Here is a 19,884-nt window from a genome sequence, read left to right as displayed (position 1 = left end):
TCAATGTAAGAGAATTTATATAATGTTTCATCTGAATCTAAACGACTTATATTTCAGCTGAATATTTCCACAATCAGAAAGATTGTGAATGAAGACGATGACAAAGAATTTCCTTCTATTGGGAGACCAAAAAAGTGGTGGCATTCGAGAATTTTATGTTTGAGTGAATTAATGCGAAAAGTTTACTACAGGATTTTCGATGAATGTCATCGTAGAATAAGTCCCCGAAAAATGATTTTTCTATTTTTCATTTGACTTGTCCTATACATTGTAAATTTCTTAAGGTAGCAATAAATACCTTATTATTATTATTATATCAATGTATTAAGATGAACAGCCACAAATACGCGCCAGTTGTCATGTTATCTTCGGGTTAATATTTTTGAAATCTACAACTGATTTAACGTATTCAAACTTTAGCCAAAGAAGATAACGAACATTAACTCTCCTCGAGCATATTATGATATTATACTGATCTCTTGTATTTTCCATGCAAATAACTGGATTTGGTATGTCTTCAATAAGTTTGTATAAACTTCAATTAGGTTCGTCACATATTTTCTGAAGAGATTCGACATTGTGATTAAATACGTAATATCAGAAACTTTCACGTAGAACGGGCAACATAGCGTTGATTTAAAACCCAAAAATTTTTTGGCAAGCGTCATAACCCCACATTTTCGTACTATACGGAGTGAATTGTGTCAAATTTCCATGGCCAACCGACTGCTAAAATAAAAGTGAATGGAGTATAACTATCTATTCTGTTTTTCTCTTTTCAATTTTCGGTTTTGCCAGAAAGAGCAAAATTGTTCATTTACAATATACCTACCTGGTGTCTCATCATAAACTGGACAAACATATGTATATGGGCGTGTAGATGAAACCGGGGGAACTATTTTTGCCTTATGACATACAGGGTGAGTCTTTGGCTCGTACAAATATTTTAACAGTAGATTCTTGAGCTCAAATGAATCATGAAACACTTTTTTTAAACGTAACAGGCTGTTCAAAAACCACAAAAAAAATTTATTATTAGTTCTATTTCTCAAACGGTTTTATCGAATTAAATGAATTTCGGAATATAATTGGACGCGCTATTTAATGAATACTGAAACGTTTTGTGCAATAAAAATATAGTATTCATATCATCTCGTATAATGCGTAAATTGAAAAATTGGGTACTTTGGCTGAATACAACTCTGTTTAAAAGATCTACAGATGTGTAGTGTCAAAGATTAAGCTAGTTATTCTGAGGGTAATTTCGTTTTTTCAGGGGTGGCACAGCTCATTATAAAAACTTTAAATGGCTTTATTTTTTTATCAGGGCTAAATCAGAAAAAATTATATAGGAAAAAAGTGTCTCTTTTGACCTCAAGAATATACTACTAAAATAGTCGTACAAGTCAAAGACTCATCCTGTACACACCGTTTTCGACGCATAAGCGAGATACAAGGTGTTCAACGTCATATTCGAGCAATATTTTGATGAGTGTGGTCAGTTATTTATAGATATAAAAGTAACGGTGTCTGTGAACAAATGCGAAGGTTGATTCCCCGATGAAAATAAGCAGGGGTAGTTCCTTTAATTTTTTTTCGAAATCGACCTCCCTTCAAAGATACAGCTTTTGGAAGGCGATGGCGAGTTGACAGTTTTCAATTTTTTATACGGGTTCTGAAAATCAATGAGTCATAAAACTATACATAATATGAAGCACTAAGTATATGTTAATCACACATTTTTTTTAGATCTCATAACTGTATTATTAGGGGTTGAAAATAGCAATCCCTTATGATTTTCCTTCAAAAATTGTTTTCGTGGGATAGATTCTCGAAAAATAAAATTCCGTTATGGTTTCCCATTCAATTTTGGAGAAAAAAAGTCTCTTGCGAAATTTCGATACAGTCGATACTTTTCTCGGAATAAATGAAAACTTACAAGCAATTCTGATCACTGTTCATTTCATTTCATCCTATAAGTGTTCCATAGGACTACCTCCCGCTAAGATACATGTTGTTATTTTCAACCCCTAATAATAAAGTTATGAGATCTAAAAAAATGTGTGTGTGTAACATCTAATTAGTGCTTCATTTTATGTATAGTTTTATGACTCAGTGTTTTTTAGAATCTGTAAAAAAAATTAAAAACTGTCAACTCGTCATCGCCTTCCAAAAGCAGTATCTTGGAAGGGGGGTCAATTTTGAAAAAAATTCATAGGAACTACCCCTGCTTATTTTCATCGAGGAATCATCTCCCTAAGTTCTTTGCATTTGTTTATAGATACCCTGTATATCAGAATACCGAGAGAGCCACAAGTTTAATCCGACATCGAATGTACTGTGCTGTTATTAGAAAACAACAATTTAAAAAAATCAGTATTATTGTGCCACTTTTTTGCACTAGTCGTATATTTTATTAGTAAATGTTTCAGACTAAAACTCTAAAAATTTCAGAGAGTTCAAAAATTTAGTATTGGAGATCATAAAAAATTGGAAAACAAGAAGAAGAAATACAGAGGTATTTTTTTTAATTCTTTTTATTATCAGGCTCATTTATCTGGTGATGATGAGGTCGATTTAAAAGTTGTGAAAATGTCTTACAAGATGGCTGGATAATGCAATATTACAAATAAATCCTCCAAGATTCAAAATCTGGAGTTATTTGGAAGCATAAAAGTAGCATTTCCTAATTGGAAATGAAAAAATCGCTCAGAATGTAGCTTTTCAATTTTTTTCCCCGGAATGGTTTTTTTATGTCATCCATTTATTTAAAAACGCAATTAGATGTGGTCGTTGTTTGTTTCTATTCCTGCCGGACTGGAATCGTTCTCTCGGCTACTACTGGGGTGAATATTTTATCCTAAACGATGCGGATTTCTTTATCTGAACATCTGAATTCATTTCGGCGATTGCGGGGCGGTCTAACAGAACAAAAGTCTGTGCAGGATATGGGAATGAGAGCGAGGTGATTTAGAACTCCCCATAATGCAGGTGGTGGTAGAATTTCGTTATCTTCTTTTCTTGCGATGATATAAAACGCCGTTTACAGTCCGAATGCTTCGTAAAAAGGGGATCGGTATGTTGAAATCTAAAGGCCACCGAACGTTCTGTGAAATTTAGTGAGGAATATTGATTGCTCTGGTTTTTAGAGGTTCATTTTGCAAAATGGCCCGGCGAAAAGTTATTTTTTGATTTGTTGGCTCTTGTAACTTTAAGAGTTCCATCAAAATCGAGTTTTATGCATTGAAAGGGAGTTTGAGGAATCACTTGGTGATTCGGCCACTCCAGCCGAACATTTCAGTGAGTATGAGTTTTTTCCGGAAAACTCCAAGACTGATACTATTCACGAGACTATTCATTACTTTCTTCCTTTTCTTTATAATAACAATTTAAAATCGCTCCTGGATCAATGCTAAAAGATCATGAAGTTACCCTTGTCCCTTACTTATTCTCATCAAGGAATACAGTTTGAAAGTCCTTCTCATTTATTTACAGACACCCTGCATACATTTTACAAACTTCCCTTCAAACATATATTCATTCACTTTTATTTTAGCAGTCGGTTGGCCATGGAAATTTGACACATTTCACTCTTTATAGTGCGAAAATGTGGGGTTATGAAGCTTGTCAAAACATTTTTGGGTTTTAAATCAACGCTATGTTGCCCGTTCTACGTAAAAGATTCTGTTATTACGTATTTTATCACAATGACGAATTTCTTCGGAAAATATGTGACGAGCATAATTGAAGTTTATACAAACTGATTGAAGGCATACCAAATCCAGTTATTTGCATGGAAAATACAAGAGATCAGTATAATATCATAATATGCACTAGCTTGAGGAGAGTTAATGTTCGTTATCTTCTTTGGCTTACATCATTTGTAGATTTCAAAAATATTAACCCGAAGATGAAATGCAAATGATGCAGTGGTTGGGAATGGGTATCTCCCGAAGGAATTAACAGATAATTAATAACAGAGTGTTAAATTCTTCAACAAAAATCATCTTGCATCAATATAAGTAAAAGGAATTGAAAGAAGTTTCAAGTTAAGATGAACTTCACCTTTGAACAAAAATTTCACATGAATAAACAAGTAACAGGGCAACTTGCGCATATTTGTGGCTATTCATCTTATTACATTGATGTAATAATAATAATTAGGTATTTATTAGTACCTTAAGACATTTACATTGTATAGGACAAGTCAAATGAAAAATAGAAAAATCAATTTTCGGCAACTTATTGACATTAATCGAAAATCCTGTAGTAAACTTTTCGCATTAATTCACTCAAACATAAAATTCCCAAATGCCACTTTTTTGGGTCTCCCAATAGATGGAAATTCTTTGTCATCCTCTTCATTCACAATCTTTCTGATTGTGGAAATATCCAGCTGAAATATAAGTCGTTTAGATTCAGATGAAACATTATATAAATTCTCTTACATTGAATATGTTCGCTACCGTCTGACCTATTGTGGATTTTAGAATATCAGGGTATAACTATTTGAATGAGCGGACCTCAATTCTAAATAGCACTTCCTGAAACCCTGTCTATTTTTTCAATCACTTTCGGCATTTTCGTTATAAAAATTGATATTAGTTGTGACAACGGCGTTATGACATTAACGACATTTCATGAGTGCCAACCTAACTTCGTTCTAGTTACAAAAACTTGAGAAAATTATTTCATGGCCAACCGACTGCTAAAATAAATTTGAATGAAGTATAGGTACATGGAAGACTCAAGTTCTTCAAGTTTCCTTGATCATCAAAAACATAAAGGCGAGCATAAAGATATACGATGTTTGCATACTAGGCGTACCGCAATAGTCGACGAGCCTATAAATTTTCCGACAAGTACTGAACATGGAAAAACCATTTTTATTGCATCTTATCGATTTTTCCAGTCAGACGGAGCTCCTCCGGGTCGCTGCCACTATCTGAGGTTTCGGAAACTCATTTTCCGGATGTCATTCCGTTTTATTATGGTCACTTGCCACAGTCGAACGGAATAGCTTCTAAAACTTTTAACTTTTCGAAGAGTCACTCGTCCGAGATCTTTATAACGAAGTGTAGATAAAAAATGACTGGAGAGAAATATAGTTCTGGGAAGAGGGAGCAAAAACTTCTAGCTTAGTTTGATGGAAAACGAATTTATGTGCCGATATCCAAGACGATATTGGAAATAAATCAAGTGCAGGGTAACTGGTTCATGTCCAATTTGTAGACTGCAGTTGTTTAGAAAATTTTTCCGAGTGAACAATTAAGTATTGAATCGATGTTTCTTCACTGTGGTTAATTAACTGTTTTCCTCATTTAGACCCTTTAAATTTGTAGTGTGGCCGATATTTGATGGAAATCCATAATTAAACTAAAAACAGAATTTATGTACCTTATTTTCACTAGGATGAGTGGTTAACCAGTACAATCAATTTTTAAACGAAAATTCTCATCCTGATTGGAAAACAGGGAGGAGAATAGATAGAAAGCCAAAGCATTTTAGGATTTTCATTTTTCTCGAAATATTTTCGATGTTAGGTACGGAAAGCCTTATCACTTGCAATTTGCACTAAATTAACTTATTTTTTGAACCCAGGTGCAGGTTTTAAATGGCCCAAAATTCCTCAAAATCTCAGAAGTGCTATGAAACATCTTTCCGCTACTTGCCTTGCATTTTGCAATATATGTTATCGCGTTATGATACAAACCAACCAATAGTTGGGGAGCCCAAGAGGGATATTCAGGATTTACTCGAGCGTGTCAGGTTAATATAAGGGGAGATACCTTGGACCCTGTAGAGTACCTCTACCAAATTCAGACCTGTATATAGAGAGAATTGTCTAAGACACCCTGTCAGAATAGTAAAAAAAAGATCATTGTACATACTCTAGCGTGCCAGTTTAAGATATATGTGGTTAATCACATATCATAGCCATAGAAATATTGAGAAAAAAGGTTTTTGACCATTTTCTATCATTTATATTGATACAAACCATATGATGTTATATATTTTTGAAATCAGTAAAAATTAAGCTTTCAAAAAATTGCACAGAAAACTAGTGTTCCCATTCAAAAAAACATAACTTTGGGTAATAGCTTCGTTATTAAAAATCCTGCTAAAAAGGCGAGAACGCCACTAGATTCTACGTAAAAAAGTGCCTGTAAAATGTTTCAATTTCAGAGCTCTATCATCAGTATTAGCGGAGATATAAATTTATTTCGATATCGCCATTTTTCCAATTTTTGCTTATAATGTTTTTTTAAATGAGAACATTTAAAAAAACATAACTTTGGGTAATAGCTTCGTAATTGAAAATCCTGCTAAAAAGGCGAGCACGCCACTGGATTCTACGTAAAAAAGTGCCTTTAAAAAGTTTGAATTTCAGAGCTCTATCATCAGTATTAGCGGAGATATAATTTTATTTCAATATCGCAATTTTTCCAATTTTTGCGTATAACTCGAAAACAAAAGAAAGTGGCCAAAAATGACTACTACAATTGTTAGTTTCTCAGAAAAAGAGAACGAGAATGGGGTATCAGATTTTGTCTATTTCCTCTGGTTCAAAAGCTGTAGTGTTAAAACATCGAAATTTGCCCACCCTGTACATTAGACTGGGTTTCTACATTGACCTTGGTCTTTCGCATGTGTGGCCAAGCTCCTCGCCCTTATCGCCCTCTAACTCGAAAACGGTTAAGAGTATGTAAAATTGCTTCAGACAAAAATTGTATAGAATTTTATTATCTACAATGATGAATACAGAAATGATTAGAGGTATAGGAAGGGAGATATTTAAAAAATGCCTTGTTATCATCATTATACTGTCAGATTAAGAAATCCCCCCCCTAATTAGAGGTCAGATTAATGACACCGATATTAAATATCTATATGAAAATCTGACACACTCGAGTATGTACCAGTAACGATTTTTTTTACATTTTCAAAAGATCGCTGTTACCTTGCGTCCCGTCCGAATTGTCAGTGCTTGAAAAGTATCTTCCTTTGGGTCCAATTAACATATCCTCTAAGAATCTGACACGCTCGAAAAAAATTTGTTTTACCATTTTCAACTCTTCCTTACGGCCAGCCCCACCACACAAATTGAGAGACAGAGGACATATACAGTATCTTAATCTTACACGATCGAGTATGCTCACATCTTTGAAAACCTGCAGACGCTTTCCCCACCGCTGAAAGTGCATACATCATAAAACCTTTTTATCTTTCTACCATCTAATCTTCAAAATCCAATAGGTCTCCATGACGCTCGAGTAAATCCCGATGTAGCATCGTCGGCTCCCCAACTACAAAGCTCAACCACAACTAACAACTCCTCCTTACTGTTAGAGGCGTTTTACTTCAATCACCATAGATATGACAAGGTATTTATATCAAACACCAGATAAATAAGAGCATCTGCACTCAATTTGAAAGACTATGTTTGAGATTAGCCAATTCTGAACGTTTTTTCATTATATAAATTTGAATTATTTCGAAAAATTCAAAAATCATAAATGTCTGTTAGATTTGCTGAATTTCCGCTTTCGAAGAATTATACTTTCCGCTGAATTAAAAGGGGCTCAATATCAGAGAAATTTCCATCCTGTTTGTGGTATTTCGTCAATATTTATTTGGTGAGGGAAAAATATTTTTCATTCAATTTCCTTCCTCGTTTGATTAAATGGAGACGATATAATATCGTCCGAAATATATAATTGGGGGATGATAATGGTCAATGAAAACGATATTCGGTGTTGAATTTGCAGCGTTCTTGTCTCGGTCCGATTTTTCCGTAGCAACATCGATTACAGAGTAAACACGACCGGCATCAAACGATTCGAATGTAAAATATGCACCCCCTCTCATCAGAGCCTTTTCCTTGTTCTAACTCGCTGAATATTCAAAATGGCCACGAGTCGGGTTCGAAACAAAAACGAGAACTTGAAATGCATCCCTATTCCTACCCTTAAATTCCACAAAATTCATGACGGACTAAATTTGAATCATTTCGGAGAAATGTTCTAATCTCCTGTCAACCAATCATTCGAAGAATCCCATCAGGTTTCTGAATTGAAATTCGAAATTTGAAAAATCATAAAAAAAATTATTTTTAGTTCAATCTCACAAACGGTTTTATCGAATGAAATGAATTTCGGAATTTAGTTTTTCATTTATTCGATTAATATTATTCGAGCACAAAATATCACCCACGTTTTCCAGTTTCCTCGTTCGACCATAACGTACCATAAAAATACCAAAAATTCAAAGAACCCAACTCTTGAAACTGAGTTGAATCTAATCTAATGAATATTTGCACGTTTGTAGAATAAAAGTATTCATCATATTATCCCGTACACTTTGCCGTTTTCCAGTATCTGTGGAATTTGAAAAATTGGGTACTTTGGCTCAATACAACTCTGTTTAAAAGATCCATAGATGTGTAGTGTCACAGATTTAGCTAGTTATTCTAAAGGTAAATTTGTTTTTCCAGGGGTGGCACAGCTCATTATGAATACCTAAAATGACTATATCTTTTTATCAGGACTGAATTGATAAAATAGTGCAATGATCTCCAGTTTTCTGAGAAAAATTCTAGTTCATTTTAGTGCATTCCTTTCATTTTACATTTCCGCCTTGGAAAATATTTAATTCTCAAATATTCAGTACATTCATCCCGATAGGCATAGTAAGTGTAAAAAACCGTTTATCTGTGTTTAACGTTGTTTTTCTTGCATGCCGTTGAAGATTTCGTCGTTTTTCTGATGTTGATATGCGATAAACCGGAGCTGACGACGTTTCTCATTCTTGTCGCATTCTGGAATTTTCAGATTTTTAACGTGTGGGGGGATTTGCCTATAAAAGCAGATTTTTCCCCGCGACGGTCTCTTTTACTTTTTGATTTCTGCCCTTTTACTTCAGTCTCTTTAGTTAGTTTACGCTCAGTACTTTTCCGAGATTCGACTTTAATTGTGTGCCCGACAAGCCGTTCAACAAATTTATAAATAATTTTGTGTTGCGAGTATTAGTGCTCTTAGGAATTAATTTTTAGTTTTCGTTTGTTTTCCGCGAGTGCCTGAAATAAAGGAGGTAGGTCCCCGTCTTTACCGTTCAGTTTCTTAATTAGACCTACACCGGTTACTTCTTTGACACTGCTGTACTGTATGGCTTTCTGTTATATTTCATCGTACTTTACCCTGTTTCGCGAGTCTGACTTTTCCCTTCGCTATCAGTCATGGCGCGTAAGCCCTTGGGGTACTGAAGGAAAAGTCCCGTAAACCCCCCTGTCCACGTTCCGCGTCATAATATGGAATCCGAAATCTCTTCTTTTCTATCAGTCATGGCGCGTAAGCCCTTGGGGTAGAGAATAAGAGATACCGCTCGTCGTCAGTGAAATCCCGTAGTTGCGCTAAAAATAGACCTTTTCTTCGCTATCAGTCATGGAGCGTAAGCCCTTGGGGTAGCGAGTAAAAGTCTCGAATAGATCCGCCCTGGTTGTGTTTCTTCTCATTGGAGAAATACAATTAATTACATCCCGATACCGTATAGCAAGTCATTTCACTTAGCGAGGTCATCCTTAGTATTCATTTCGTCAGTTCTGGTTGGCGCATTTTATTGAACAACCTTTGATTTTTCACTGTACCCGGTATAAACTTTACAACGTGCTCGTGACCGGATAGAATTTCCCGAATGTATGTTTGCTGATAGATTAGCTCATATTTCATACCTACACATATCTCCGTTGTACATATAATCAGTTTCCGAAGGTGTGAATAAACTAGTACATAATTTGATTTTGACTACTTCGTTATCGCTACCACCCTAGATAACAGCGAACTCTGTCTCCGACTAGCAGCTACTCTGGTAGGTTTGCTATTCTTTCTAGTGAAAAGAATAGCTGGCGCTCGAGATAAGTTTTCTCCGAGGTGACCACGTTACAATAGATATGAGAAAAAAGTGCTGCAAAGCACGTTCAGATACAAAACATCAAATCCAATCGAGTAACCCATGACTTATGATGACCGACATTTTTGAAAGCTCGTTCCCTATTGATTTCGATCGGAACCCATTTCTTGCCCATCCTCCCCATTTCAGCCAATAAAACGTAAGTAGTTCCAATTTAAGTCGAGCCTTAACGTCCTCAGATATCGCTCGAAGGATTCTTTCCAACAGATTCCGTAATTGCATATCCTTCTATTCTCTTATTATGTTTAAATCCCGTTTCCATGTATGTCGTCACGGCGATATAAATATTACAAAAAGTGAAGTGTATCGAATAGGGTTCATTCCCAAGGGCACAGCGCATCTTATTCCTTCCATATATTGAGCGATCAACGGCGCCTAGCTGCCTGGATATACGGGCATTGACAGGGATAGAAACGATACACCCTGGTATCGCAAACATCGATGAGTTTCAAAAATAAAATAATGAAATATGCGATACTATATCGAGTTTATGTCATTTCAATGTTCAGTACTTTTTCAATATCTCATCACAGCACACACACAAGAGTTTATAGACGGCTGTGATCTGGTTAAGGTTTTTCACTCGTAATTTACCATTTAGCAAATGTTCTTAAGAGCTGACAGCTTTAGAAAACTATCAGAAGAAGAGGTTTAGCTAAGGACATGCAGCTCTGTAAGACTGCACTTTTATACATAGCTAGAGTATCCAGACTTGGAAGCTCTACCACCGGTCTTTCCCGAAGAGTTTCCACTTGCACACCCTATAGCTTAGTATAAATGAACTTGCTACACTCCGTGAACCCACGGTACTCCCCGCATTTGGTTTTATCTCTTCATTTTAGAGATTTTTCTGACCACCTATTGTATGGAGGGTCCGACAGAGTTGAACCCTTTTTCTCTCTAAAGCCACTTAAGTTGTATCTGTAATTGGTGTCAACTCAGTTTTTTGAAGATATCATGCTCAAATAGATAACTAGATTCTTTTTTTAAGAACCGAAAATTGGCTCATGTCTATCTAACCCATGGAAGAGTTGAACAGGGGGCGAGAGATACTCGACCATAAGTTTGTTTATCGGGAAAAACATTGAAAGAAAACAATTTCCAACGACCAATGATTCGAGGTTTTCATTATCAGATGTATCAGCGTATGAAATACATATTTGATATTTCAGAACCTTTGTATACTATTTTATATTTATTTCTATTATTCCACTTTCTTTTTTTGGAGCAAACTATCATCTAAGCTCCTTTGTACCTGGAAAGACCTCGGGAAAGACTTCTAAACCTTCAAGTTCCCTATTGATAAACTTATTCTTTCTATACTCGATTTATACAGTAATCCCTGTATTTAGCAACCTGCGTGGGTCGTATTAGTGAAATAAAATGAAATGTAGAGATTACTCGATTTTTAACATTCTTCAAGACTTCAGCAGACTTTACTCATGAGGTAACTTAAAACATCTACTAGAGCTCTGCTTGAAACACATTATTGATTGCAGCCTATGTGTACAGGCTGAGTCTCCGACTCGTACAAATATTTGAACAGTTGATTCTTGAGGTCAAAAGAAACACTTCCCCTACCATTTTTTCAGCATCAGCTCGGTTTAAAAGATACAGGCTGGTGGAAAACCATGAAAAAATGTTAATTTTATCTCACAAACAGTTGGAATGAAATTAATTTCAGAATATAGTTTTTCATTTATTTGATTAATCTTTTTCGGACATAAGATATCACCCACGTCTTCCAGTTTTCCAATTATCACCATTATGTACCATTAAAATACCACAAATTCAAAGAACTTTAGAAAGAAATTTCTAATTCTAATCTAATGAATATTTGAAAGTTGTTTAAAATTAAAGAATTCTTCATATTTTCTCGTATAATGCGTATAATTTTCGAGTAATTTGATGGTCAGTAATTAAAAAATATCTGTTAAATTTGAATAATTGTGTACTTTGGCTGAAACAACTCTGTTTGAAAGATCCACAGATGTGTAGTGTCGCAGATTCACCTGGTTATTCTGAAATTAATTTTGCTTTTCCAGGGGTGGCACAGCTCATTTTGAAAATATAAAATGGCTATATCTTTCTATCAGAGCCGAATCAGAAAAAATGTATCTTTAGACCTCAATAATCTACCGTTAAAATATTTGTACGAGTCAAGGACTCACCCTGTAGATTCTTTAAAAACTCCAATTGATTATATCGAACATCACTATGCGAAATATCGAACTTTTCGATGTCTGTTACAACGATGTTTACCAGTGTCGATACATCCACGTTTTCTCGAAAATTACCATCCCTAGGCATCACGATCAACTGATACAGGGCGGAAACTGAGACTAATCAGTATGGAAGGATGTATGAGAGAAAAAGTTGGTCAAGTGCGAGTCACGACGGCAATATTGATGGCTTCGTTCTACTTCAGTCCCCATCCGGAAGCCATTCACAGCAGTTCACAGAAAAAAGCAATATTCCACTTACAGTCACGATATTCGAAAATTTAATGGCTAGGTTATTCATATATGTTTAGCGCGAGAGTACAGTTGCAAAAACGAAATGAAGAATTACATAGGCAAGAACAACGTGAGTTTTTGCAATACATCATGAAACTCATCTTGAGATTTTCTGGTGAATTATGGAAAATTATTGAGTAGTTATTTTGCAATTAAAGGGGAGCTTATTATACACATGCGGACAAAATTCCAAAAATCTATACATGATGAACTTCCAACTGTTCTTACATATTTCTTACGACGGTTCGTGATCAGATTGGATATACAGGGTGAGTTTTTGACTCGTACAAATATTTTACAGATTTTAATGTGTATTTTGTTTTTTCCTTCAACTATTGAATACAGATCTACGTTCCCCAAACAAGTAGTGATAAATGCTTGAAAACATAACCGGACATAAATAATATGGGAAAAAAATTCAGGGTACTTTTGAATATGAATTGCTCAACAATTTTGTTAATTTAAAAAAACTAAATGTTAGCAATATAGCATCCGGATACTCTTGTCATAAAACAAAACCTTACGAAATGAATGTGGAAGTTGAGTTTAAATTATTTGTTTCAATTTTTGGTTTCATAACTTACTTTGATGGATGCATCTCTTGTCTCAATAGTTGCTGTTTCTCTTTCAATGTCTATCTTTCAGATAAATTTATGTTGATAAAGATTGCCATTTGTAATGATGTTTTATTGAAAAATTCAAGTATTGAATTGATGTGGTCGATACTGCATGAGAATCCACAATTAAACTAAAAAACTGAAATAAACGAGGATGTATTGATATCTAGTTAGCCTAGACCAGTTCCATGCGTAAAAAAATATTGAGTTATCATGGCAACGAACAATAACTCATTAGAAGTGGCAGTGTGAAGTTTGCGGTCAAAACAGTAAACCAAAGTTACGCAATAAATTAAAATAAAGAAGATGTCCTCCGAAATTGTGAAAACCGAAAAATTGGAGTGTCGAGCCATCATCAAGTACCTGTATTTAAAAGGGTTAAGAGGTAAGCATATTTACAAAAATATGCTTAATACCCTTGGTAATCAATGTCTTTCGTACGCGACCATGAAAAATTGGACTGCGAGCTTCAAAAGAGGTAAATTTTCCATTGAAGATGATGACCGATCGGGAAGGCCAGTTTCTATGTCAGTCCCCGAATATATCGATGCAGTTCATGACATGATTTTATCAGACAGTCGAATTGGGCTAAAACGGATATCTGAAGCACTGAATATTTCATACGAACGTGTTCATCATTATAGTTTACGTCAATTTGGATATGAGAAAAATTGCTGTAAAATTAATAAATTAATCGACTTACCTGAAGGAAGATTAATTGTAATTTTCCGAGCTTGTCCGTAGATATAATTATCACATTGTAGTTTCCGTGAAACCTACTCCGTCAGCACGATTCTTAAGAGTTGACGAAAAACAGGCCTCTCTTCGTCGTCCCATAATATCCCGGTACACCATATATCCATTCCGTGAAAGTGCGACTCTCGAAAAATCACCTTACATCAGGGAGCTAGATTTAGGTAGTAAGTATCTAATGAAACCTATAATCTGGGAGGGTGGGTTATAATTATATCTACGGACAAGCTCGGAAAATTACAATTAATCTTCCTTCAGGTAAGTCGATTAATTTATTAATTTTCCTTCGCTTGTCCTTGATATAATTATCACATTGTAGATGTTCAGAGTAAAAAAGGGATTTTTCGAATAAAATATATTCAGTATATAAATTGAATATTTCATACAGAGTGAATCATCACAATCTGGAATTAAAGTAACAGTTCCAGAATCGTCTTTAATTGAGACAGAATAATAAAAGGTACAGGTACTATCAAGTAACATGAAATTACAAAAAAAATTATTTGCCCAGGTTCATAATTGCCCTGGCAAAATTATCGTTAGGTTCTTTCAAGGGTCTATTGTAAAATTTGAAAAAAGTTTTTGAAGTCGGTGTCCAACCTGCCGTATTTCGAATTTGTTCGATATTTACACCAGCCCTAAAAGCGGCTGATGTGGATGCATGCCTTATACTATGGGCAGAGTAGACTGATGTATCTATTCCTGCATCATACAAGGTCTTTTTGATCCAGCGACTTATGGTCTGTGAAGATGCAGCGTGAATAGGTTTTCTTAAGGTCAATATGAGATTCTTCACATCTTTGCGACACAACTGTGTTTGATTTATATATGCTACAATAGTGGAGGCTACACACAGTTTCGGATTATTGTTAAAAAATGGAAAAATCAACAATGGTTGATATCTACCTGGGGCAGTCGTTTTTATTCTTTCCGGAATTTTTATCTCAATTTTGTCTGGCTTAATATTGATGTTCTCAAGTTTTATTACTGAGAGTGTTTGTACCCTACTAGCTGAAGTCAGAGCCATAAGTGTGACAAGTTTCTTTACTAGCAATTCTATAGTTAGATTTTCTAAAGGGTATAATGATTCTAAGTGTTCCAGGACCGGATCAGGGTTCCACGTGAAAGAATATTTAGGTCTTGGTGGGTGAACATTGGCAACGCCTTTCAAAAATCTTGTTATTATTTTCTGATCACCGGTTTCTAAAGGACCAAATATTAAATTTAACGCTGATCTATATGAATTGATTACCGAAAAGGAATTTCCTTGGTTTAAGTGTTCTGATAAAAATTCTAAGTAAGTTTGTAATTTATACACAAATGGATCTTGTCCTTTACTTAGGCAAAAATTCCAATACTTTTTGAAACATGCTGAATACTGCTTCATAGTGCTTTTTGTTAAAGATGCGATCATGACATCAATGGCACACTCAGGAACCCCTTTATTCAGAAGAGTCTTCCGAATAATTTCCCCGCCACCAGGGAAATCTCCTTGTGAAGTGGATGACTCTCTCTAAAAGGAGAAATGAGTAAATATTTATCCGGTCTGAAGATAAGGGGTTGTTCGACTAATAATTTATTGTATAAAGGAAACCATGGTTGTGATGGCCAATATGGAACAACCACTATTCCTGATGCTCTTTCTTGGATGATTTTTTCAAGAACCCTCGTTATTATGGAGAAAGGAGGAAAGGCATAAAAAAAATATTTCGACCAATCTGTGGTGAAAGCATCAACTGAAAAAGAATCTGGATCAGGAAACCATGAAATGAATTTTTCACACTTCTTGTTTATTCTTGTGGCGAATAGATCTATTTCTGGGTTTCCAAGTTTTAATTTAATTTGTTCGAATGCTTTTTCATTCAATTCATACTCTATGTCTATTGATAACGATCTCGATTCTGCATCAGCATCTGTATTTGCTTTTGAAGAAATGTAACTAGCGTATACTGAAATATGCCTCTCCTCACACCATTTCCACAATTCTCTAGTGATAGAATTTAAATATGAATATTTTATACTTCCGCCTCGGTTAATGCAGGAAATAGCAGTCTGATTGTCTATTCTCAATAATATACGAATATCAGTTTGGACTTTGGCAAAGGATTTCAGGGCATAAAATGCGGCCTTGATTTCTAGGAAATTTATATGCATTTTAGATTCCTCGTTGTCCCAGAATCCGTGACATTTTAAACCCTCACAAAAGGCTCCCCACCCTGTCTGTGAGGCGTCTGAAAATATTTCAACAGAGAAAGGCTTAGTTTTTATATTCTGTCCTAACCCGACATTTTTATACCACCAATCCAATTCAGTTTTCAGAGAATTTGGTAAAGTAATTTTCTTTTGATAATTTAGGCAGTCCCCTAACAATGACTTGTATTTTAATCTCTCAAACGGTTTTATATGAATGAACCCGTAAGATGTGGCGGGGCAAGATGCTACAAATTTGCCTATCATCGTAGCGAAATCTTTCAAGTCCTGGTTTTTGTTCGTTTCCATGAATTTTTTAATCAGTTTTTGAATGACGATTATTTTATCTTCTGGGTATGATATGCGCATATTCACGGTATCGTAAATGAAACCCAGAAATTTAATGCATTGTTTAGGTTTCAATGTACTTTTTTCCCGGTTTATTATAAAACCCAAATTTTGAAGAAGTCCAAGTGCTAACTGTGTATTGCAAGAACATTCTTCCTCATTTCTTCCAACTATAAGAATGTCATCCAAATAAAAAACTGTCACAATACCAGAAAGTCTAAGTTTCTTGGCTACTGGTTTCAGCAGTTTAGTAAATATATAAGGGGCTATGTTAAGGCCAAACGGTAAACTATTGAACTGATACAATATATTATTGAATCTGAACCTCAGATATTTCTTGCATTTTTGCTTTATGGGCACAAGAAAATAGGCATCTTTAAGATCTATATTTGATAGGAAACAATTTTTACTCAAGAGTTTCAAAACAGTTCTATAATCCTCCAATTTAAAATGAGGAGCATCAATGAAAGTATTAAGTTTCTTGAGATTCAATATAAATCTGTTTTTACCATTTGATTTTCTTATCAAAAAATAAGAAGATATGAACTGCCCCGCTGTCGGAAGACATTCTTCTATAGCGCCTATTTTAATCAAATCGTCTACCGATTGCCTATAATCATTCATTTGCTCCTGAATGATTTTTACTGAAGGTTCGAATATCTGTCGAGGTTTCGAATTGAAGGGAATAGATACACCCCTAACCCATCCCAAAACTGAATGGTCATGTGTAATAGTACTCCAAGTTTGAATAAAACTGGAAAGTCTTCCGGCGTAGCGGCTTACCTCTGACGTGGGACTTAATATCGTTTGTAAAATTTCTTGGCTGTGTTCCTGTATCTGGGGCGGTGATCTAACGAATTCTTCTCCTTTTTCTCCCCCCTCTCCTTTTTGCGTCCCTTGTAAATTGGACGCTGTTCGTTTAAATAATTCTTGGGAGTCTGTGAACCTGAAGGTCCAGGTTGTGAATACGGCTGTTGCCAAGATTTCTTATTTTTGAAGACAGCACTGGCCTTCTTTAAAGACTGCTCCGTTTTAACCGCCTCTGCGAAAGTTTTGTTGAAAAGGAATTCATCCATCTCCATACTTCTCGCGACCTTTTTACAATCGTAACTCAAATGGGGAATTATTTTATATTTTCGGTGAGCCGATATGTCATGATGAACGTTGCTAAACAATTGACAAGCGTCTGCTAAAATCTTGACATTTTCCGATTGTTCTAAGTTAGGAAGCATGTTTTGTAGTAGGGTGCCTAAGGCTGATAGGCCGTGAGCCTGCTGCTGTTGTAAGTTGGCCATATATTTATCATGTTCCTGTGCGGATTTAGGTAATAAAGCTTTGATTTCACTATTAACCTGTGGAGGGAGCAGAGCTTTACAATTTACAGGGATTTTATAAGTTTTATGAAGATCGTTTCGCTGGTCTTTCGTTAAACCCTTCAACAAATAGGAATTCCAACGAATGGCAATTTCATCATGAATTGGTTCACCATCGATACTGTCAACATTTGGCTTGAGACCCAATACGCTTAAATTCTGTTCTGGAAGATCACTATCCAAAGCGGTCGAATTTTCTTCGACAATATTTATTTCAGGCTCCAAGATATTAGGTTGAGATTCGTGTTCAAGATTATCTGTAAAATCAAAAAAAACTGACTTCAACCAATATTCTAATTCGAATCCCTAAATATTCGAATAGGCCCATTGAATTACAACTCAGCCAGAGAGAAACTCTGGCTCGGCTCTCGATAACATAAACAATCTCAAGGAGCGTTGACAGCTTCATAAACTTGAGTTGATACTGATTGTGAGAACCGCTGACTTTGGAATATCCACTATAGGAAATCCTATGAGGGAATTTATTATTTCGATTTAAGAAATGCTTTCATTTTAATTAGTATTGGACATACCAACAGGCCTTCCAACTGATATTCCACGAATAGCCAGTGCAATAGAATTGATATACACTATAAAATAAACTGAATAAGCTTCCAGTTGATATTTCAGTGGAAAAAAAGGGAATATGAATTCTGAGGTTATTGTCCACTCAAGTTGAAAACGATTATGATTATTATCATTACTGTTATTATTTCAATACTTTGTTTCCTTTCTTTTGAGAATGAATTCGAACGAATTCTATTTGAGATATCCGGCCGGCATATCATCAAATAACTGCTTTCTGAGACAGCCCAGAAAATCGAACAATTTTCCTTTTTATAAGCTGTCTCAAGGGACAACGACCGTTACCCTTATCATAAGCAGTAGGAAAGATCTAAGCGTAATGTGGCGGATTTGAACCTACCTAGAATTTACCTTTTTTTAATTAATAACCTTGATAAATAATAACACTCAAGGCTAACAATCAAAAAGGTGACCACATCGCAACCTGTCGAGAATTGATTCGACCGAATGCAATTCGAAAATGATAAAATGCTCAACGAGAGAGCCCAGAAAATCGAACAATTTTCCTTTGAGGGGCTCTCTCAGGAGATAACGAACGTTTCTCCTGTTTGTTTGAGCGACAGGTGATCTTTTTACAAAGTAGTGAAAGTTCTAACTTGAAAATCATCGTTCATAACTCTTGAAAACAATTGGACAATTGAACCATTCTAGGAATATGAATTTTTTTTTTTTTTTTATAATTCCATTTTAGATAACCAATGGTTACTTCTTATCATCGTTCTTCTTCCTCGTTAAACGTGAAATACAATGATTATCGGTTCATTTTGTGAGACACAGAAGTAAATTAGTGTATCTAGGTAAAGACAGAAACAGAGCCTACCTGATAATTCGTCTTCAGAACTAGCCACTGAATCACTAGAATCATCACTCAAAATTTTGCACAATTGATTCTGCATCTCGCGTAATTGTTTTTTCATCCTTTTTATTTCACTATATTTCCTTCCACGCACAGGAGAAGAACGGCTTCGTTTGGGCATTTTTTTCTTTAAAATACACGTAGCTTGTGTGTCAATTAACCCGATGTTATGCTGCGGAGCACGAAAAACGGAATGGATATATGGTGTACCGGGATATTATGGGACGACGAAGAGAGGCCTGTTTTTCGTCAACTCTTAAGAATCGTGCTGACGGAGTAGGTTTCACGGAAACTACAATGTGATAATTATATCAAGGACAAGCGAAGGAAAATGGATCCCCAAATGTTTGAATGTTGACCAGAAGCTTGCAAGGGTAGAAGCATCGCGTTCCATCTGTGCTCGATTTGAAAACGATGTAGACTTCTTAAACCGAATTGTTACTCTGGATGAGAATTGGGTACATTTCTACGATCCAGAAACAAAGCAACAATCGATGGAATGGCTACACTCTGGTTCTCCAAGTCCTAAGAAGTTTCGTGTCCAAAAATCTGCTGGAAAAGTTCTTGCTTCAGTTTTTTTCTAATTGCCATGGAGTAGTCATGATTGATTTTTTGGATGAGGGTAAAACAATAACCGGAGATTACTATTCGAGATTACTGACAGTGGTCAGTAATAAAGT

The 19,884-nt window shown here is 35.4% G+C and overlaps 2 protein-coding genes across 3 annotated transcripts in view; both read right to left on the bottom strand.

Moving 5' to 3' along the window:
• LOC123306226 (roundabout homolog 2-like) overlaps positions 1-19,884 on the bottom strand; it is a 256,341-nt gene that overhangs the window by 226,667 nt on the left and 9,790 nt on the right. The window lies entirely within an intron of this gene.
• On the bottom strand, positions 14,193-19,040 carry LOC123307216. Of its 2 annotated transcripts, none has more exons than XM_044889818.1 (2): positions 17,174-19,040; positions 14,193-15,365 (listed from the first exon to the last, which is right to left on the bottom strand). In XM_044889818.1, exon 2 carries the CDS (start codon positions 15,264-15,266, stop codon positions 14,352-14,354), a length of 915 nt encoding a protein of 304 aa, XP_044745753.1. In that variant the 5' UTR covers positions 15,267-15,365; positions 17,174-19,040; the 3' UTR covers positions 14,193-14,351. Both variants share the same exon structure in this region, with proteins under 2 accessions (XP_044745753.1, XP_044746487.1).

The sequence above is a fragment of the Coccinella septempunctata genome, chromosome 1 (assembly GCF_907165205.1).
Source record: "Coccinella septempunctata chromosome 1, icCocSept1.1, whole genome shotgun sequence".
Classification (NCBI taxonomy): domain Eukaryota; kingdom Metazoa; phylum Arthropoda; class Insecta; order Coleoptera; family Coccinellidae; genus Coccinella; species Coccinella septempunctata.
The sequence above is the reverse complement of the archived record's forward strand: the minus strand, read 5'-3'. Positions and strand labels throughout refer to the sequence as shown.

What these genes read in the sequence shown, in the direction of transcription:
- LOC123307216 (XM_044889818.1), bottom strand. Translation starts at nt 15,266, where the DNA reads ATGATCGCATCTTTAACAAAAAGCACTATGAAGCAGTATTCAGCATGT.